The following is a 22095-nucleotide window of genomic DNA, read 5'->3' as shown; positions in this document are numbered from 1 at the left end:
GAGTTGGTGATGGACAGGGAAGACTGGCGTGCTGCCCGTCCATGGGGTCGCAAAGAGTTGAACATGACTTAGAACTGAATAACAGCAAACAGTGCAAGCCTGAGGCCACAAGTGTTACCGTATCCCAGAGCTGGTTCTTCTAAGAGCTCTGGAGAAGAATCTCTTCCGTGCTTTTCTCTCAGCTTCGGCAGCTGTGGGGAGGCCTTGGCGCCCCTGGCGTGTGGTCGCACCACCCCAGTTTCTGTCTTGACCTTCTTTTCTCTGTGCATCTCTGTCTTCTCGTCTTATGAGGACACCAGTCCTTTTGGATGACAACCTCTAATGACCTCATCCTAACTGCTTACAACCGTAGAGACCCTCTTTCCGAGGCAGGTCACACGCAGAGGTTCTGGAGGCTGGGATGGAAGCGTACATTTTGGGGATGCAAGGGGACCCACAGTTTCTCGTCCTCCAGCCTCCATCTCATGGCTGTGTCTTCTCGAGACCTGGTCCTGGAGTGCAGGGCTCAGCTCTGAGTCGAAGGCTTTTCTGTGATTTATCACCAGAACCAAACACAGTCCAAAGTGTTTCCATGTGAGTGTGCGTCTGTCTTTCAAGCCAGTGGACACAAACAGAAGCTGACTACAGCCCTCCCCACCCGCCCCTGCAGGAGGCTGGGGATAACCTGTATAGCCATGCGGGGCTGGAATGACTGGATGGGTCAGGAAGAAAGGATATCAGAGGCGTGGACGCAGTTGGGCGGCTGTCTGGAGGATAGCCCAGTAGGGCTCTTGAGCTGCCGGGAGGGAGAGGCAGGCTCAGACCAGCTCAGGCGGGGCTGAGGCAGGAGGGAGAGATGTGGCTCAGGACTGGGCGATGGCCAGAGGGATGGGTTAATGCGGTGACAGCGGAGGTACTTGGTAGGAACACCGAGAGGACGTGGGGACTGCTTGGCTGTGACGGACGCGCTAACCAGCTGGCCGAGCGCCTCTGTGTTCAGGGCGTCGCACCGGGACACTCACCACTGACACAAGTACCGTGGCCAGAGCTGGTCTCCTGGATGTCACAGGAAAGTCTCCTTAACTTTTTGCCCCTGGGTTCAGTCTGAATCCTTCGTGAAAGTCGGTGTCGTGGTTTTCCCTTGCTACTGTAGTGAATCTGAACAAATGACTCACTGGGTCGGAAATAATCTCAAATCTAGGACTTGTCGTACTTTCCTGTGTTCTCAGCCCCTCCTAGATATTCCTGTTCTCCGTTTCCCTACATATCGTGCATGAATGTTTTTATCTTTCTGCCCAGGGCTGTGACCCAGATTTCTGGGCGTCGGTTATTTAAAAGAACAGAACAAAAGGAGTCGCCATTTTCTGTGTTTTCCCTGCACAGTCCGTCTGCACAGATTGCACCAATGTTTCATAAAAACCTTCTCTTTCGTTACTTTCCGTGTCCCTTAGATGTATTTTTCTCCTCATTTTATTCAGTCAGGTGTGATTTTTAAAATCTCTCTCACTTACTTTCTCTTTTGTGTTCTTTTGATTTCCAGGAACCCAGCTGGCCACACAGTCAGTCTGGGGATCCAGGGTTCCTCAGTCTGAACAGAAAGAGCACTCATCCTTAGACCAGGGTGGTGAGTGGAAGGCAGTGGCAGGGAAGTGGAGGTGGTGAGGCGGAGTGTCTGCAGCGAGACGTGATGCTCGAGAGCTCAGGGAAAGGACGGGAACTCATCGGAAACTAAATCTGGGAATGGTCCCTGGAGACTGTGGCAGATGATACAGCTTCGGAGAAAGATCATTTCTAGTGATTTTGTGACTCGTTTTCTTGATCTCTTCCTGTGGTTTTTGGCTTAATTTCTAAACAAGCTGTCACAACTCCAGACCTCATTCACGGAGGGCCCTCCCCCTTCCCAGCAGCACCTGGACTCCCCCCTGAGGGCAGAGGAGTGAATAATTAAAGGCAAACAGCTGTTACAGAGATACCCCCAGGCGAAGGTCTCAGATGGCCCGCTCCCAAACCTGCAGGTTGTATGTTCTAATTAACCCACCCCGGTGAGATTGCTTCTTTACCAATAAAAAGGAACTTGGGGTAAACTTTACGTGTTAGCAGCCAATCAGGTGATGCTTGTCCCTCCACGGGGACAGGACAGCATGTAGGATGAGCAGTTGGGAAGGCAGAGCCCTCTGGCTACAGCACTTTTCTAGACACGCAGGACACAGCACAGCTGGGGCCTTGGTGGGCCCACACGAAGCTGGAGGCGGGGCAGCAGGGGCCTCCCCAGGGAGCGTGGAGCTCACGCCAGTCCGGCAGGCGGTGATCTCTCTGCAGGCTCTTGAGGCCCCTCCAGGGTCTGTTTCTACCAGCAGACCGTGGTAGCCCAGCTCCTGCAATGGCCCATGAATGCTTACTAAAGAACTAGTTTTCTAGTAGGGAAAGCCACTAGACCTTTCAGGTATGACCTAAAGCAAATCCCTTATGATTATTCAGTGGAAGTGACAAATAGACTCAAGGGATTAGATCTGATCGACAGAGTGCCTGAAGAACTATGGATGGAGGTTTGTGACAGTGTACGGGAGGCAGGGATCAAGACCATCCCCAGGAAAAAGAAATGTGAAAAGGCAAAATGGTTGTCTGAGGAGGCCTTACAAATAGCTGAGAAAAGAAGAGAAGCGAAAGGCAAAGGAGAAAGGAAAGATATACCCATCTGAATTCAGAGTTCCAAAGCGTAGCAAGCAGAGATAAGAAAGACTTCCTCGCGATCAATGCAAAGAAATAGAGGAGAGCAATAGAATGGGGAAGACTAGAGATCTCTTCGGAGACGGCAGTGGCAACCCACTCCAGTACTCTTGCCTGTATGAGGAGCCTCGTAGGCTGCAGTCCATGGAGTTGCTAAGAGTCAGACACGACTGAGCAACTGAACTGAAATAATGAACGGTGTATCTGCAGAGCCGCGTGTAAACCTACGTGATGGGCGGTAACTCTGGCCCCAAGTACCTGGTAGTCTGCTGTGTCTTCTGACTCACAGTCGTCCCCTCACAGCAGCATGAAAAGCGTCTTCCATCAGTACCGTCTTTAGACCTAGACAGGAGGAGGCCCGTCCAGACTGTGCTGGCTGGCCTTGCCCTTGCCTAGGCATGCACTCCTTCAGAGTCCGGACCCTCCCTTCTAGACCACGCTCAGGTGCCTGGGACCCAGGATTTCCTGCACGGGTGACCCCAAGCCTCCTTCTTGAGCCTCTGTGGGCCTTTTAGGGGGGTCCATCCACCCAATGCAGATCATGCCAGCAGTGTGTGCATCCCTGTGTCCAGTCCACCCATGCTGTCAAATCTGTGTCTGCCGGGTTGACCCTCGGAACCCCCAGCTATTTGCTCCTTGTCTACAGGGCCTGTCGTGATGTCCCTCATTCATCCCCAGTATCGGTAATCTGCGCGTTCCCTCTCTTCTCTTATTTTTTGTGGTGTTGTCGGAGGTTTGTCAATTTTACTGATCCTTTAAAGAATTCGTGCACCCATTCCTTTCTTTGTGTGTGCACCTGTGTGACCGTTTGATTAATGCTTTTCTTCCCAATGGACTTCCTGGTGGCTCACAAGGTAAAGAATCTGCCGGCAGTGCAGGAGACGTGGGCTCGATCCCTGGGTCAAAGATCCCCTGGAGAGGGAATGTCAACCCACTCCAGTGTTCCTGCCTGGAGAATCCCATGGACAGAGGAGCCTGGCAAGCTGCAGTCCAGGGGTCACCGAGTCAGACACGACTGCGTGACCGAGCAACAACAACAAATGCGACAAATAGAGACAAGCACATGTGCTCAGCCTTCCTGGAAGGTCAGGATGCGATGCATGTGCTTCCAGGAGGTAATGAAGAGATGTGTGTGATTGTGACACACACACACACACAGACACACACAGACACACACACACACAGACACACACACACAGACACACACACACACAGACACACACACACAGACACACACACAGACACACACACACACAGACACACACACACACAGACACACACACACAGACACACACACACACAGACACACACACACAGACACACACACACAGACACACAGACACACACACACAGACACACACAGGCACACACACAGACACACACACACACGCAGACACACACACACACGCAGACACACACACACAGACACAGACACACACACACACGCAGACACACACACACGCAGACACACACACAGACACACACACACGCAGACACACACACACGCAGATACACACACACGCAGACACACACACACAGACACACACACACACAGACACACACACACACAGACACACACACACACACAGACACACACACAGACACACACACACAGACACACACACACACAGACACACACACAGACACACACACACACGGGCACTCTCTCGAGGCTATGTGCGTGTTGCTTTACAAGAACGTGTGTGAAGAGAAGAGAAAGACGTGCCTGCTGTTGGGGGAACAGCCACAGTGCTGAGGCCAGTATCTAAGGACATCTGTTCCTCACTGTGGATTTAAAGCCCCGGCAAGCCTCAGGGATTATGGCTAAAGTCTTACCTTTAATTCCCCAGGTTTGAAACAAGGCTGAACATAGAAAGCAAAATTGGACTGGATCTTTCAGATGTTCAGAGATTCAAGTCATACATTTTTCAGTTGGCATGCCCATGATGGTCCCAACAGAGTATCTTTACCGCAGTAAATCAAGAGGTTGGTAAGGAAAGGAGAAATAGACATGGCATGGCCATGGTGATTTTAGACGCAAACATGATTGCAGTTAATGATTTCATTAGTATTCCATGGGTATTTTGAACATTACGCTGTCAAGTCTGATTAAATATAGAATATGGCGTATATGAAAACTGAAGACCTCTCAAATGTTTAAAGATATCCTTCCATTTAGAAAATCAGCGTCGTTGTGTGCACGATACGGACCTTTTTAACCCCTAACTTGTTCTCAGCTGTGATGAGTCAGAGGCAGATGCAGAAACTGAAGTGTTTACTTGAAAAATGCACTTGATGGTAATTCAGTCCATTCTGGAGAACAGAGGCTGTGTGTATGCATCTGTCAATCCCGGGGGTGGTGGGGGCCAGAAAGGCTGCGTAGGCTCAGCAGAGGACGGGCCAGGCTTCGATCATCCCTGCTTCTCTTTTGTCCTTTGGCGTTTGCCAATCCTCTTAACCCAACTGCGCATCAGGCTCTTAAGTTTCATTTGAGATTCTTACTTTCACGAGAACGAGGTGCTGTGAAGAATAGCAATGATTAGAGATGAAAATGTGATTGGAGATGAAGGTAGATACAAAGCAGTCTTAAGTAGCTGGCCCTTCTGTGTCGTGTATTTATCCCTAGGTACATGCCTGTCTTGATTTCCAGCTTCTAGGACCTTGGTTCTTATTCCTCCATTTAATGAAAGTAGAGCTTTGTCACACTTGTACCCAGCTTGACAGGCACCCTGCAGGTGTCATCCCATTGTGCCCTGATGATAACCAGGAAGGCCTGTGTCTGATTTGTGCCCAGGTTTAAGTAAGAGGTGACAGCCTTCATCCGGATCGCTGGTGTCCAGGTGGCAGGTTCAGCGGTGACCCCAGTCCAGGCTCCAGGCTTCCGCATGGGTAACCCTAGCCCCGCCTTTTCTCAATGAAGGCTGCAGACCGGGTGGCTCAGGACTGTCTCTTATGTCTCCAAGCTGTCCACATTATCAGCTGGACTTAAGCTGCAGAACTCAATACGTTTTAATTTGGTGGCACGAGGGATCCTGTTGTCATTACCTGCTTATGAACATCAGCGGTGGGGACTTCGGTTCAGAAGTCGCCTATTCCAATTTGTAGTGAAAGTTGAAAACGTAAAGATTTCAGTTGTTTTGGAAAGGAAGCCCTTGTGGTGAAACCGTAGAGGAAGTTAACAACTATTAATCATTGAAGCAGGGGCTTCTCCTGGTGGCTCAGATGGTAAAGAATCTGCCTGCAATGCAGGACACCCAGGTTTAGTCCCCGGGTCAGGAAGATCTGCTGGAGAACAGAATGGCAACCCACTTCCCAGAGCACACAGCTGATCACTGGCACTTCTTTCTAGTGAGAATGTTATAATGTTCCGTCTACAGGACATCACCCAGCATCTTCTGTATTCCTGGCTTTGTGCCAAAATGACAAGATGGGAAAATAGGAGCTGTGAAGAAGAGAGTCTTTGTTTACACAGAAATTTTTTTTAGCATCCTAACATCTTCTTAAGATCCTATTTACAACATCCTAATAGCCACCTCTAGGTCAGTGATCACGTTATCGTGACTATCTTGGTGGTGAAGATCTTTTTTGTACAGTTCTTCAGTGTATTCTTGCCACCTTTTCTTAATATCTTCTGCTTCTGTTAGGTCCATACCATTTCTGTCCTTTATCGAGCCCATCTTTGCATGAAATGTTCCCTTGGAATCTCTAATTTTCTTGAAGAGATCTCTTGTTTTTCCTATTCTGTTGTTTTCCTCTATTTCTTTGCATTGATCACTGAGGAAGGCTTTCTTATCTCTCCTTGCTGTTCTTTGGAACTCTGCATTCAGATGCTTATATCTTTCCTTTTCTCCTTTGCTTTTCGCTTCTCTTCTTTTCACAGCTATTTGTAAGGCCTCCTCAGAGAGCCATTTTGCTTTTTTGCATTTCTTTTCCATGGGGATGGTCTTGGTCCCTGTCTCCTGTACAATGTCATGAACCTCCGTCCAGAGTTCATCAGGCACTCTATCTATCAGATCTAGTCCCTTAAATCTATTTCTCACTTCATAACGTGATCACTGACCTAGAGCCAGACATCTTGGAATGTGAAGTCAAGTGGGCCTTAGAAAGCATCACTACGAACAAAGCTAGTGGAGGTGATGGAATTCCAGTTAAACTATTTCAAATCTTGAAAGATGATGCTGTGAAAGTGCTACACTCAATATGCCAGCAAATTTGGAAAACTCAGCAGTGGCCACAGGACTGGAAAAGGTCAGTCTTCATTCCAATCCCAAAGAAAGGCAATGCCAAAGAATGCTCAAACTACCGCACAGTTGCACTCATCTCACATGCTAGTAAAGTCATGCTCAAAATTCTCCAAGCCAGGCTTCAGCAGTATGTGAACCGTGAACTTCCAGATGTTCAAGCTGGTTTTAGAAAAGGCAGAGGCACCAGAGATCAAATTGCCAACATCTGCTGGATCATGGACAAAGCAAGAGAGTTCCAGAAAAACATCTATTTCTGCTTCATTGACTATGCCAAAGCCTTTGACTGTGTGGATCACCATAAACTGTGGAACATTCTGAAAGAGATGGGAATACCAGACCACCTGACCTGCCTCTTGAGAAACCTGTATGCAGATCAGGAAGCAACAGTCAGAACTGTACATGGAACAACAGACTGGTTCCAAATAGGAAAAGGAGTACATCAAGGCTGTATATTGTCACCTTGCTTATTTAACTTATATGCAGAGTACATCATGAGGAATGCTGGGCTGGAAGAAGCACAAGCTGGAATCAAGATTGCTGGGAGAAATATCAATAACCTCAGATACGCAGATGACACTACCCCTATGGCAGAAAGTGAAGAGGAACTCAAAAGCCTCTTGATGAAAGTGAAAGGGGAGAGTGAAAAAGTTGGCTTGAAGCTCAGCATTCAGAAAACAAAGATCATGGCATTTGGTCCCATCACTTCATGAGAAATAAATAGAAAAACAGTGGAAACAGTGTCAGACTTTATTTTTTGGGGCTCCAAAATCACTGCAGATGCTGATTGCAGCCATGAAATTAAAAGACGCTTGCTCTTTGGAAGGAAAGTTATGACCAACCTTGATAGTATATTAAAAAGCAGAGACATTACTTTGCCAACAAAGGTCCATCTAGTGAAGGCTATGGTTTTTCCAGTGGCCATGGATGGATGTGAGAGTTGGACTGTGAAGAAAGCTGAGCGCTGAAGAATTGATGCTTTTGAACTGTGTTGTTGGAGAAGACTCTTGAGAGTCCCTTGTACTGCAAGGAGATCTAACCAGTCCATCCTAAAGGAGATCAATCCTGGGTGTTCATTGGAAGGACTGATGCTAAAGCTGAAACTGCAATACTTTGGCCACCTCATGCGCCGAGTTGACTCACTGGAAAAGACTCTGATGCTGGGAAAGGTTGGGGGTGGGAGGAGAAGGGGACGACAGAGAATGAGATGGCTGGATGGCATCACTGACTCTGTGGACATGAGTTTGAGTGAACTCCGGGAGTTGGTGATGGACAGGGAGGCCTGGCGTGCTGTAATTCATGGAGTCGCAGAGATTCGGACATGACTGAGCGACTGAACTGAACTAAACTGAACTGAATAGCCACCTCATGCGAAGAGTTGACTCACTGGAAAAGACTCTGATGCTGGGAGGGATTGGGGGTGGGAGGAGATGGGGATGACAGAGAATGAGATGGCTGGATGGCATCACCAACTCGATGGACATGAGTTTGAGTGAACTCTGGGAGTTGGTGATGGACAGGGAGGCCTGGCGTGCTGTGATTCATGGGGTCGCAAAGAGTTGGCCATGACTGAACGACTGAACTGAACTGAATAAAGGAGATTACTGGGTACAGCTTAGTCTTTTGAGAGATGGAAATTTTCTGTTTAAAATCCAGCTGAGTGAGTGAATTCGTGAGTGTCCGACTCTTTGCAACCCCATGGACTGTAGCCTACCAGGCTCCTCCATCCATGGGATTTTGCAGGCAAGAATACTGGAGTGGGTTGCCATTTCCTTCTCCAGGGGATCTTCCCGACCCAGGAATTGAACCCTGATCTCCCGCATTGTAGGCAGATACTTTACCGTCTAAGCCACCAGGGAAGTCCAAAATCCAGGTAAGTTTTCTTAAAAGTGATTCATCTGTTATTTGATATCAAGTTTAATCCTATTATGTTTCCAACAGAATTAGTCATGACAGAAAAAATACTGAGTTAAAATAGCTTTTTTCCAGATCCAGTAAAGAACACAAACATTTTTACTGAACTAAATATGAATTTAACTGTAAATACATAGGTGTAATTACCCTAGGGAATATTGTCCTTTTTTTCCTCTGTGGTGGTTCTATATTAGCAAGAAAGATTATCTTCTTTAAAGATAATGAGCAATAATAATAATTAGATAATTCTTTGGTCCACTTGATTCTTCTTTGTCTTTCTCGTTGCCCTTTTTCTGTTGACATAGTTATCCTGTATTTTTCCATCATTTTAAATGTGCCCAGACATTCACTAACCTTTAATGTAAGTCAAGATAATTTGAATTCTCCTGTTACCTCTTCATCACACTGTACCCATAACCCAACTTTGTCCCTTGCCACTCCACTGAAATTATTTCTAGAAGCTACTGTTTACCTTTTTCGCAGTAAATCATCAACATTTCCTTATCAAGAATAATGCTGCATTTTGGAAACTGATTGTTCTCTTTTTCCTGAGCTGTAGCTATCTGAGTGAGGCAGAACTGGGTTCCAATCCTGCTGTCTGGTTTCAGAGAAGTCACCTCTCCATCTGTCTGGAGAGATGACACAGCCTGCTTGTTGGAAACATTTTATAAGATGATCGATGTCAAGACCTAGTTTTCTTACTTTTTTCCTACTAATTCTCTTTCCTGAGCATCCTTTATCCTCAACTTTTCTGGATAATTTCCTTATTCCTGAACACTAGTTGCAGATATCTTAGGCTTGGTTCTACTTTGAGCAATACTCAATCCCTAAATTAAACGTAGGCATTTGAATGGCCATCATCACTCCTTCAATAATTCTACAGATTGCCAGCTAATCTTTCAGCTATTTTGAAGAACTTCATACACAGAGTTTCACTACTACTATTCAAGGCTTTCTCCCATGATGGTCCAGACAAGCCCATTGTTGGGATTGGTGTGATTTTCCCAGTTTTCCCAGGACTTCCCTGGTGGCTCAGAATCTGCCTGCAGTGCAGGAGACCCAGGTTCAATCCCTGAAGATCCCCTGGAGGAGGGAATGTCTACTCACTCCAGTATTCTTGCCTGGAGAATCCCATGGACAGAGGAGCCTGGAGGGCTACAGTCCCTGGGGTTGCAGAGAATCAGACACAACTGAGCAGCTTTCACTGTTTCTTTCCCTGACCTGACCCCTGCTTACCATGGGAACACACTCTTCTGCACCCTCTGTGTTCTCAAGTATGTATCCTGTTTGTTTCCACCTGTAGGTGTCACAGGGTTTTGCTTTCCCTTCCACCTACTTAAGTAGTTGTCCCCTCGCCCTGTATCATATCCTTAGTCATTTGGGGAGGGTCTCCAGGCGGCACAGCATGGGGTGGGTGGGCCATAGGTTGTACTAATACTTAACTTTCTTTACTGCTAGAATGTTCTCCAGAGATGGTACGGCAGCAGACCAGAAGAGCTGCATGAAGTTCTTTATTTCTCCCCATATTCACAAACATTTTTTTTTTTAATTTGGCTTAAAATAAATTTATTGTCTCGCAGTTCTGGAGCTTAGGTCCAAAGTCAAAGTGTTGGTAGGTCCCGGCTTCCTGAGCCACCTGTTCGGGGATCTTCCTGGCATCCTTCAGCTTCTGTCCCCATGTTCCTTGGCCCCCATGTTCCAGGCATCCCTGGGGTCTCTGCCCCTGTGGTCGCATGGGTGTCCTCCTCCTGTGTCCCTCTGCTTGTAAGAAGGACTCCAGTCCAGGGATTCCCTGGTGGTCCAGTGGTTAAGAATTTGCCTTGCAATGCAGGGGACATGGCTTCCACTCCTGGTTGGGGAACTAAACTCCCACGTGCCAGGGAGCAGCTAGGCCATGCACTGCGGCCACTGGAACCATGAACCACGGTGAGAGATCCCACGCGACGCAGTGAGGATCCCAGGTGCTGCCTCTAAGACCCGATGGAGCCGAGTGAGTAAGAAAACATTTAAAAAGAGACTCCAGTCCTGCTGGAGTAGGACCCACCCTGAGGATCTCACCCTCGCTCGATAAGGTCCAGTTCACAGGCCCCAGTGACGTGGGGACGTGTGTGTGACTGCAACGGGTTATGTGGTCACCCACTCTTGGTTCAATTACACTGTAAGATTTTATATGATGGCTGTCAAGCGACATCTCCTTATTTTTTTCCTGATTTTTTTTCTCCTTTCCTTATTTTTTCTCATGACAAGAAATGTCATACTTTCCATATAGTGAGTTGAGGATGTCTTCAGTTCATGAGAATATCATGCTTTCTAGTCATGTGGATTTCTCTTGCTTCAAACTGTTTTCATAATTTTTCTATTTCCTGATTGATTTCTGTCTTTTACATTAGGTAAAATAGCATTAAGCAGGATAAGTACATTATGTGATTACTGATACGGAAAAGCAATTGATAACATTTTGACAGATAAGTTTGGTAAAGACTTTGTTTATCAGGCATAGAAAAATGCTGTTGATTTTTAAGCAGATTTTATATCCCTCAGTCTTTTTGGACTTTCATTAGTTTTAAGCCCCTCTGTTCTATTGGGATTTCTGTGGTTGGGATCCTGTCATCTGCCCATAAGAATCTGTGAATTCTTTCAACTTCCCGCTTCCCAACCATCTGCCCCTCACGCCTTTCCTCCCTCCCTCCCCTCTCCAGCTCCCTGCCCCTCCCCCCTCCCTCCCCTCTTGGCTGACTGTGTTGGAAGGACCTTTGTTAAACAGTTGTCATGTTAATGAGGATGCTTGCTTCTGATTTTAAGTTCTTTCCACTAAGTGTGAAATCTGCTCAATGTTTTGGGAATGTGGCCACGTTGAAGAGGTTTTCTTCCACTCCGAGTTTTCTGAAAGAGCTTAGGTGGACGGTGTTGCAGGAAGGGGGACCCCTTCCAGGGCCCGAAACTGGGCTCTTGTCTAACGCTCAGATATGAATTGTCTGAGGAGACACATGTGCTGACAAAGCAAGAGATTTTACTGGGAAAGGGCATCCGGGTGGAGAGCAGGAGGGTAAGGGAACCCAGGAGAACAGCTCTGCGTGTGGCTCCCAGTCTCCGGTTTTATGGTGATGGATTAGTTTCCAGGTTTTCTTTAGCCAATCATTCTGACTCAGAGTCCTTCCTGGTGGTAAGCGTCTTGTCCCCCCAAGATGGATGCCGGAGAGAAGGATTCTGGGAGGCAGTCAGACATGCGGTGTCTCCTTTTGACCGTCCCGGAACTCTTCCGGTTGGGGGAGGCTTATTAGTTCCGTGTTCCTTACCAGGCCCTCCCGTCGTAAAACGACTCATGCGGATGGTGACTCTGCTGTCTGGCCAGGGTGGGCGGCTGCAGTCAGTGTGCGTCCCCTAACAGTGACGTGCTCAGGGGCCATTTCTTTGGGATGACTCTGGCCACTGCATCTGGAGGGTCCAGCGAGGGGTTTCTGCAGGGGCCCACGTCCTAGAGACAGCAGCCCGTGTCAGGAGGGTGGGTGGCAGTGGAGACAAAGGACGGTGACTCATTGGAGAACGGCTTAAAGGGAGACTGGTGGGGGCTGGTGATGGACGGGGCAGGGGAGTATGACCAGGAGGGTCAAGGATGACTGCTCACTCTTCGCTTGCGTGGCTGGATGGACACCACTGCTGGGGCAGGGAACATGGTAAGAGGTGCTGACTCTGCACTAAGTGACACTGACATGCTTTCCAGATGCTCAGCATAGGAGGCTTCATAGACGCTGCACAGTTCAGTTCAGTTCAGTCGCTCAGTCGTGTCCGACTCTCCGCGACCCCATGAATCACAGCACGCCAGGCCTCCCTGTCCATCACCAACTCCCGGAGTTCACTCAAACTCATGTCCACAGAGTCGGTGATGCCATCCAGCCATCTCATTCTCTGTCGTCCCCTTCTCCTCCCATCCCCAACCTTTCCCAGAATAAGAGTCTTTTCCAGTGAGTCAACTCGTCGCATGAGGTGGCCAAAGTATTGCAGTTTCAGCTTTAGCATCAGTCCTTCCAATGAACACCCAGGATTGATCTCCTTTAGAATGGACTGGTTAGATCTCCTTGCAGTCCAAGGGACTCTCAAGAGTCTTCTCCAGCACCACAGTTCAAAAGCATCAATTCTTCGGCGATCAGCTTTCTTCACAGTCCAACTCTCACATCCATACATGACTACTGGAAAAACCATAGCCTTGACTAGACGGACCTTTGTTGGCAAAGTAATGTCTCTGCTTTTTAATATACTATCTAGGTTGGTCATAACTTTCCTTCCAAGGAGTAAGCGTCTTTTAATTTCATGGCTGCAGTCAGCATCCGCAGTGATTTTGGAGCCCAAAAAATTAAAGTCTGACACTGTTTCCACTGTTTTTCCATCTATTTCCCATGAAGTGATGGGACCAGATGCCATGATCTTTGTTTTCTGAATGTTGAGCTTCAAGCCAACCTTTTCACTCTCCTCTTTCACTTTCATCAAGAGGCTTTTGAGTTCCTCTTCATTTTCTGCCATAAGAGTAGTGTCATCTGCATATCTGAGGTTATTGATATTTCTCCCAGCAATCTTGATTCCAGCTTGTGCTTCTTCCAGCCCAGCGTTCCTCATGATGTACTCTGCATATAAGTTAAATAAGCAAGGTGACAATATACAGCCTTGATGTACTCCTTTTCCTATTTGGAACCAGTCTGTTGTTCCATGTACAGTTCTGACTGTTGCTTCCTGACCTGCATACAGGTTTCTCAAGAGGCAGGTCAGGTGGTCTGGTATTCCCATCTCTTTCAGAATGTTCCACAGTTTATTGTGATCCACACAGTCAAAGGCTTTGGCATAGTCAATGAAGCAGAAATAGATGTTTTTCTGGAACTCTCTTGCTTTGTCCATGATCCAGCAGATGTTGGCAATTTGATCTCTCGTGCCTCTGCCTTTTCTAAAACCAGCTTGAACATCTGGAAGTTCACGGTTCACATATTGCTGAAGCCTGGCTTGGAGAATTTTGAGCATGACTTTACTAGCGTGTGAGATGAGTGCAATTGTGCGGTAGTTTGAGCATTCTTTGGCATTGCCTTTCTTTGGGATTGGAATGAAGACTGACCTTTTCCAGTCCTGTGGCCACTGCTGAGTTTTCCAAATTTGCTGGCATATTGAGTGTAGCACTTTCACAGCATCATCTTTCAAGATTTGAAATAGCTCAACTGGAATTCCATCACCTCCACTAGCTTTGTTTGTAGTGATGCTTTCTAAGGCCCACTTGACTTCACATTCCAAGATGTCTGGCTCTAGGTCAGTGATCACGTTATCGTGACTATCTTGGTCGTGAAGATCTTTTTTGTACAGTTCTTCTGTGTATTCTTGCCACCTCTTCTTAATATCTTCTGCTTCTGTTAGGTCCATACCATTTCTGTCCTTTATCAAGCCCATCTTTGCATGAAATGTTCCCTTGGAATCTCTAATCTTCTTGAAGAAATCTCTTGTTTTTCCTATTCTGTTGTTTTCCTCTATTTCTTTGCATCAATAGCTGAGGAAGGCTTTCTTATCTCTCCTTGCTATTCTTTGGAATTCTGCATTCAGATGCTTATATCTTTCCCTTTCTCCTTTGCTTTTCACTTCTCTTCTTTTCACAGCTATTTGTAAGGCCTCCTTAGACAGCCATTTTGCTTTTTTGCATTTCTTTTCCATGGGGATGGTCTTGGTCCCTGTCTCCTGTACAATGTCACGAACCTCCATCCAGAGTTCATCAGGCACTCTATCTATCAGATCTAGTCCCTTAAATCTATTCCTCACTTCCACTGTATAATCATAAGGGATTTGATTTAGATCATATCTGAATGGTCTAGTGGTTTTCACTACTTTCTTCAATTTCAGTCTGAATTTGGCAATAAGGAGTTCATGATCTGAGCCACAGTCAGCTCCTGGTCTTGTTTTTGCTAACTGTATACAGCCTCTCCCTCTTTGGCTGCAAAGAATATAACAGTCTGATTTCGGTGTTGACCATCTGGTGATGCCCATGTGTAGAGTCTTCTCTTGTGTTGTTGGAAGAGGGTGTTTGCTATGACCAGTGCATTCTCTTGACAAAACTCTATTAGCCTTTGCCCTGCTTCATTCCGTGCTCCAAGGCCAAATTTGCCAGTTACTCCAGGTGTTTCTTGACTTCCTACTTTTGCATTCCAGTCCCCTATAATGAAAAGGACATGTTTTTTGGGTGTTAGTTCTAAAAGGTCTTGTAGGTCTTCATAGAACCGTTCAACTTCGGCTTCTTCAGCGTTACTGGTTGGGGCATAGGCCTGGATTACTGTAATATTGAATGGTTTGCCTTGGAAACAAACAGAAATCATTCTGTCGTTTTTAAGATTGCATCCAAGTACTGCATTTCGGACTCTTTTGTTGACCATGATGGCTACTCCATTTCTTCTAAGGGATTCCTGCCCACAGTAGTAGATATAATGGTCATCTGAGGTAAATTCACCCATTCCAGTCCATTTTAATTCACTGATTCCTAGAAAGTCGACGTTCACTCTTGCCATCTCCTGTTTGACCACTTCCAATTTGCCTTGATTCATGGACCTAACATTCCAGGTTCCTATGCAATATTGCTCTTTACAGCACCGGGCCTTGCTTCTGTCATCGGTCACATCCACAACTGGGTATTGGTTTTGCTTTTGCTCCATCCCTTCATTCCTTCTAGAGTTATTTCTCCACTGATCTCCAGTAGCATACTGGGCACCTACCGACCTGGGGAATTCCTCACTCAGTATCCTATCATTTTGCCCTTTGATGCTGTTCATGGGGTTCTCACGGCAAGTATACTGAAGTGGTTTGCCATTCCCTTCTCCAGTGGACCACATTCGGCTGTGGTCCATGTGATCAGATTGGCTAGTTTCCTGTGATTATGATTTCAGTGTGTCTGCCCTCTGATGCCCCCTCGCAATACCTACTGTCTTATTTGGGTTTCTCTTACCTTGGGCGTGGGATATCTCTTCACAGCTGCTCCAGCAAAGTGCAGCCACTGCACCTTACCTTGGATAGGGGTATCTCCTCAAGGCAGCCCCTCCTGACCTTGAATGTGGAGTAGTTCCTCTCGGCCCTCCTGCGCCCGCGCAGCCACTGCCTGTTGGACGTGGGGCAGCTCCTCTCGGTCGCTGGCCCTGGCCTCAGGCGTGGGGTAGCTCCTCTTGGCCGCGCCTCTTTGCGTGGTCGGTTGTGCCAGGGCCGGTGTCTCTCGCGTCTGCACCGCCGGGGCCGACGTCTCACGCAAGAGACGCCAGCCCCGGTGGCGCAGACGCTGCACAGAGTCACCCAAAGCAGGGGAGGATCTGGATTAGTCTAGACTAGGGCTTCAGTGAAAGCGGATGGGTAGGGACCCCTGGGAAGCCAGTGTGAACTTCAGTATTTTAGATGTTCCAGGGGGAATGGAATAGAACAGTGGAAACAGAAGCCGTGATCAGACACAGTGGGAAATGACCATCTGGGAAAAGATCAGAATACCCAGTTTTCAGAGGTGATGATTTTGTAGTGGAAACTGAAGTGGCTCCCATTCAGGCAGAAAAGTTTTTTCCTAAGGACTAAACAGTGCATCGAAAGTGTAGCGGTTGTACCTAAGTGTCTAGATAAATGAATCATTACAAATTCCTCAGAGTTTTAGTAACAAACACAAACTATTTTAGGCACTTGAATTATATATAACTCCATACATCCACCACCATAGCTGGAGTCAGTGAGCCAGTGAATGCAATGAGCTATTTTGCCTTTGAAGTTTTCCAGAATGGATTATGTCTCTGTAAAGTAGCACGTGTTTTTGAGAAACCTTGAATCGTGCAGAATCATCCGCTGAAAATAGGAAGGATTTGGGGAAATGGAGTGTTGGGATCGAATACCCAAAACCTTGGGATCTTTGTAACCAGAGCCTGAGGTGCTAAGTCACTCAGTCGTGTCCGACTCTCTGTGACCACGTGGACTGTAGCCCGCCAGGCTCTTCTGTCCATGGGCTTCTCCAGACAAGAGTACTGCAGTGGGTTGCCATGCCCTCCTCCAGGGGAGCTTTGAGAGCCAGGGATTGAACCTGCGTCTCTTATGTCTCCTGCATTGGCGGGCAGTTCTTTCCCATTTGTGCCATCTGGGAGGCCCAGAGCACTAACCCCTCACCACCCCTCTGCCCAAACTCAATCCTAGTAAAGATACCCTTGTGTGGAAAAACACGTGTTAAATTCCTAATACATGAAATATGCTGCGGTGTGTACAGGACTTCACTGTAATGAAGAGAAAGGCGACGGCAGCCTGGTAGACGAGCAGGGGGTGGAGTGGGGAGGCTGGCCCTACAGGCAAGGACAGAGGTGGGCGGCCTCAGGGCGGGCGTGCTGGACCAACTCTGCTTTGACAAAGATCCAGGAGGCTTCTGTGACATAGACTCTTTTACGACTGAACACGTGACCAAACGGGACCAAGAGGGACTGCGTGGGGTCAGAGGGCATCGTTTACAGAAGAGTCTGCCTGTGTGCCCTGCCCTGCTCACCCGTGTCCATGTTCAGTGCGGGGACTTGGAACTGCCGTGTGCTGGAGACGTTTGCCCAGGCCCACTGCAGCTTTTACATCACGGTCACAAATCGTCAGTCCCAGCTCCATCAGAGAACCTGCATTTTATAAAACGTGTGCCCCCAGCAAACCCGCTGTGTTTCATAGGCAGCTTGCAAGTGTCTAGACGTCGTTTGCTTATGTAGAGGCCAGGTGGTGGGAGATGCTGACCGCGGGTCTTCTGGAAGGAGAAGCTGACCCTGAACCACCCTGCCTGCAGACTGTGCGTGAGCAACACCTCCTCTGACTGCTGTGGGTAAAGATCTTGTAAGTGTGAGGGTGTTTGTGCCTGTTACTTATGATCCGGTTGAGTTTATCCCGATTATTTGGGAGATGCATGTGGTTCTTTCCAGACGCAGCGCTCATCTCTTACGTAACATCAAGTTCCGATTCCTCGATCGTGACAAACACAAACCAAAAGTCTTCCAAAAGCTGAAAATAATATCCAGAATCAAAGTTCTTCTGAAGACAGCAGTTAGAAGAATGGAAAGGAGATCCCTAAAACAAATGTTCCCTGAGGAAGAGATGCCATGCTCTTCCATTTTTTAATCAGTTACTTTCCCTAGTCTCATAATTTATTTCATCCTCCTTTTGTTTTTTCTTGAGTGGAAAAAATGAACACCTTAAAGCCGAAAGGTGTGCTGTAGGTTAATTGAATTGCAGAAAAGCAGCCAGAAGCTGACAGCTCTTCTGAACTGTAATCACAGGAAATAAGCTTTGCCTCCTTCTACGCAAGCCTGGGTTCTTGGATTCCCTGCCGTGTGTCACTTTTTCTCCTTCTTTGTGTTTCTTCTGTGAAGAAATTTTGAGCAGCTAAGGGGGATGGTTGAGAAAAGATGTGCTGTTCGTGACGCGAGGCCTGGGACTGACGGCCGCTCCGGAGCACAGCCTTTCTCCTCTGACACGGAGTTGGCCTGTTTCAGCTCTGATTGCAGACTCACTCCCAGAGGCCGTGCCTCTGATGAGTGTGTTGTCTGCGGTCTGGTCGCTAAGTTCCGTCTGCAGCTCAGTAAAATCATGTTCTTTGCTTCCTCGGAAAGTTAGTACTTACAGTCTTTGAATTTATCAGTATTGGTCTCAGTGCCTGTGAATTGAACCCTGTGTACAAGATAAGGGTGTCAGTCCAAACAAAGCTGTAATCCCTACCGCGTGGCCTGCAGCATAGCCCAGGAAGAGAACTAACCTTCAAAATGTGTCCGGTTATCCCTGCAGTGGCATATTTGGGGAAGGGGGCTTTAACCAGCACGCAGAGCCATGGCGTCTGCCTGTGATAGGCGTTCCGTGGGCAGTGAACTGAGGCTGATAACCTTGGTGGTAACGGGGCTTTGCCCACTTTGGTTGGTGAGGTGAGCTGTGGTTAGAAAGCGACGGTGGACGTTCAGCAGATTCAGAGAGACGCGCACATCGGGGAGACGCAGCCAAGGCCCTGTGGCCGCAGGAAACTCCGCGAGTCGTTGAGGGGACGCTGATGGGGGAGGGGCAAGGGGGATCCCTCCGAGCAGAGGCCGGGGGAGACGGTCATGTTGAGGAGGACGGGCCTTGAGGTCAGATGCGTCCAGGGCTTATGAAGTGCGTCGAGTGACAGAGTCCAGGGGAGGGAGCTCCCAGGAAGCATTCTCAGTGCACAGCCGAGGTGCTGCAGCTTCACGCGGTCCTAATGAGAAGGAAAAGAGAGAATTGTTCCCGAAACTCCTATCTGGGGACTTCCCTGATGATCCAGGGGTTAAGACTGTGCTCCCAATGCAGGGGGCGCAGGTTTGATCCTTGCTGGGGGAACTAGATCCAACACGGCACACAACTTGACTTAAAAAAAAAATCCAGTCTGCTCCCACCAGTAGCTTTCCCGGGGAAGTTTGGGAAAACGCAGGTGGGGAAGGCAGGAAGCAGACACCCAGGGGAGTGACACAAATCCCTTATCACGGCCTTGGGAGGAATTATTGTATGAATTCCTTTATTGTTTCTTTCAAATTTCTTTATTTTTTAATTGAAGGATAATTGCTTTTCAGAATTGCATTGGTTTCTGCCAAGCAGCAAGAGGAGTCAGCCACAGGTACACACACGTCCCCTCCCTCTTGAATCGCTGTTATTTTGCTGCTTTCTCCTGAAATCGCTAGCCCCGATTAAGCTGTTCTTGGCAAAGCACAGCGGTTGTGGCTGAGATTTCAAATGGGTGGACGTGCTGTGCTCACCGGGAAACAGAACACCGTGAGGTTGAACTTGCCCACCGTGTCCCGTCCAAGGGCGGTGGGTGCAATGCTAATGGTGTAGGTTTGTTTTTTTTTAACCATACTGTTACAAAACTGCTGGGGATGCTTTATGAACAATTAGATGCTTGTGGCCACAGATCTGGAGAGAGGCTGTGCTCTCGGAGACTCAGGAGGACAGCCTGGACGCAAGGAACAGGGAATCCCCCGTGGCTTCGTGGTCGAGCAGTGTGGCCTCGCCGAGTTACATTTCTCTCGGGGAGGTGCTCCCCAGGGTGCAAGGAGGTCGGTTTCAAAATGACGAGAGTAGAGTCTGCGAGAAAAAGATGCCTAGAAACAGTATCAACAGCGACGTTAAGAATCCCTTTCTTAGCAGCCACTTTGCCCTCCCGGGTGAGAAGAGGGACCAGGACACTGGACGTGGTGGTGGGACCAGTGCCCACCACCCCGAGCTGCCCGCCCCCTTGGCTGCACGCCAGTGGCTCGCTCAAGATGGACAGGCTGGCAGGAGAGCAGGTGGCCAGCCTTGGCGAGCTGGCCACCCCGTGGAAAGAGCAGGCCCTATATTAAGCAAGTGACCCCGGGGCGCTCGATTAAGTCAGTTACTAAACGCGGTTCTGACTTACCCTTGCCCCGAGGAAGCAGCGCTGTGCCCTCACTACCCCCCCCCATCTTTGGGGTGATGCCCGCCGAGAACCGGCCTGAATGTTTACAAACGTCTCTTGGAGGTCCACTGTGTGCCACGTGGAGGAGTCAGAGCCTACATGCCTGAAGGGGAAGGCTGCGTGGCTCCCCGGCACCGCTGACCTCCCTTCCCAAGAGGGGACATGCTCTCCCGCCTGCGGCAAGCCTTCTCCAGAGTCTACGGGGCACTGCTAGTAAGTACCCCGGCTCGCGTCGTGAAGGAGCCCCCGGGAGGGGCCACAGCTCTCTGTACAAAACGGTGCCCAGTCCTATTTGGGAGCCAAACCGGCCGGTCACTTAGGGTGATGGATTTTCAAAGGTGTGCGTGACGTTTGTAAGCCTTTTTGCTGCCTCTTCTTATTTTATCTGATGTGAAACCGGGAGCCTGATTTCTGAAACAGTCACTCTTCTCATTCGTCTCCGTTTGGGCCCAATCTCGTTCCCCTCTGTTTCGGCTCACCTCTCTGCTTTCCCTCGCCGGAGCGTCCCGTCCTGCAGAGCGGACTCCCTCTGTCCCTGTAACTTGATCTTGTTTGTGACTTCACTAACGCTCAGGTGCGCCCGTGTGCCTGCTCCCTGGCTGCGTGCTTGCAGGGGACATCCCGTGGTGTCACTCCAGTGAGGGGTGGCTTCAGTCTGTCTAGAGCTTGAGCATCCGGTCAGGGGGAGCTGTGTTCACGTCTTCTCTGTTTCTCCGGCACTTCTCTCCATTTCCCTGTTTATCCTGCCTTTCTCCTTCTCCTCCCTGCGCTCCCTTCTCTAAGACGGCAGGCCCTGGGGGGGTGAGGGTCGGCTGGTCTGGGGATGTGGTCTCCAGGACCCTCACACCTGCCTTTCCAGCTCCTCCTCTCACATGACGTTTGCTTTAAGTGCATCTCCGCTCATCTGTGGCTCTCTGTCCCGTTACTGGTCCCAGACCAAGGGGATGGTTTCACTGGTCAGCACCGCTTCCTGGAGCATCTCGAATGCTGCAGGGTCCTGTGGCCTGGGCAGGACCTCCCCGCCTCCTGTGGTTCTTGCTCTTCTAGTCTGTGGATAAGTGGGCTTCCCTGGTGGCTCAGCGGTAATGAATCCACCTGCCAGTGAAGGAGATGTAGGTTCCATCCCTGGGTCAGAGAGATCCCCCGGAGAAGAAAATGACCACCCACTCCAGTATTCTTGCCTAGGAAGTCTCATGGACAGAGGAGCCTGGTAGGCTACCATCCATGGGGTCGCAGAGTCAGACACGACTTAGCATGTAAAACCCAAAACACACAGGACTGTCACGTGTCAGAGCTGCGTGCATACCTATCACGACAGGCTACAGGCTTCCCACTGGTGACGCCTGGATCCCGTTATGTATAAACCCACCAAGAAAGCAAACGATGCTGTTGCTAATCATTGACACTGCGCACTGTCTGTGACCATGTGCGCCCCTGTTTATTTAATGCTTTCAACTAATGTGCTTTATAAAACACGGCCACGGAGATGGGCAAGCCAGGTGGGAAGGCTTGTGAGCATCTGTCCAGAGAGCACGGAAAGGGCCGCTCGTGTCTCCCACACCATGTGCAGTGTGTCTTCACACGTCTGAGATGAGGACTGGCCATGGAGAGGAGCAGTGTCTGCTCTGTAGAGCCTGTGCTTCCATTTTACGGATGAAAAAGTGGAGGTTTCTCCAGAGGAGGCGAGTCGCTCGGTTAACCCAGATGCTGGTGAAATCGGAGTGCAGCCCACGCAGGGCAATGGCAGGGCAGAGACCCCCCCACCCCCTGGCAGCCCAGCCCCAGTGACAAACC

The 22095-nt window shown here is 48.8% G+C and overlaps 1 protein-coding gene across 3 annotated transcripts in view; it reads left to right on the top strand.

The window, feature by feature from the left end:
• RPS6KA2 (ribosomal protein S6 kinase A2) overlaps window positions 1-22095 on the top strand; it is a 336387-nt gene that overhangs the window by 99294 nt on the left and 214998 nt on the right. The window contains exon 1 of one of the 3 annotated variants that reach the window (XM_055433554.2): window positions 20267-20514. The exons of the other annotated variants lie outside the window; for them this stretch is intronic. Within the exon in view, the coding sequence (XP_055289529.1) occupies window positions 20464-20514 (51 nt within the window). The 5' untranslated portion in view covers window positions 20267-20463. Of the gene's footprint in view, window positions 1-20266; window positions 20515-22095 lie in introns of those variants that run through there. 3 annotated transcript variants of the gene reach the window in all.

Source organism: Moschus berezovskii, chromosome 10, assembly GCF_049115385.1.
Source record: "Moschus berezovskii isolate FMDL1 chromosome 10, NW_MosBer_1.0, whole genome shotgun sequence".
In the NCBI taxonomy this organism is placed as follows: Eukaryota; Metazoa; Chordata; class Mammalia; order Artiodactyla; family Moschidae; genus Moschus; species Moschus berezovskii.
This window is presented reverse-complemented; position numbering and strand designations above follow the sequence as displayed.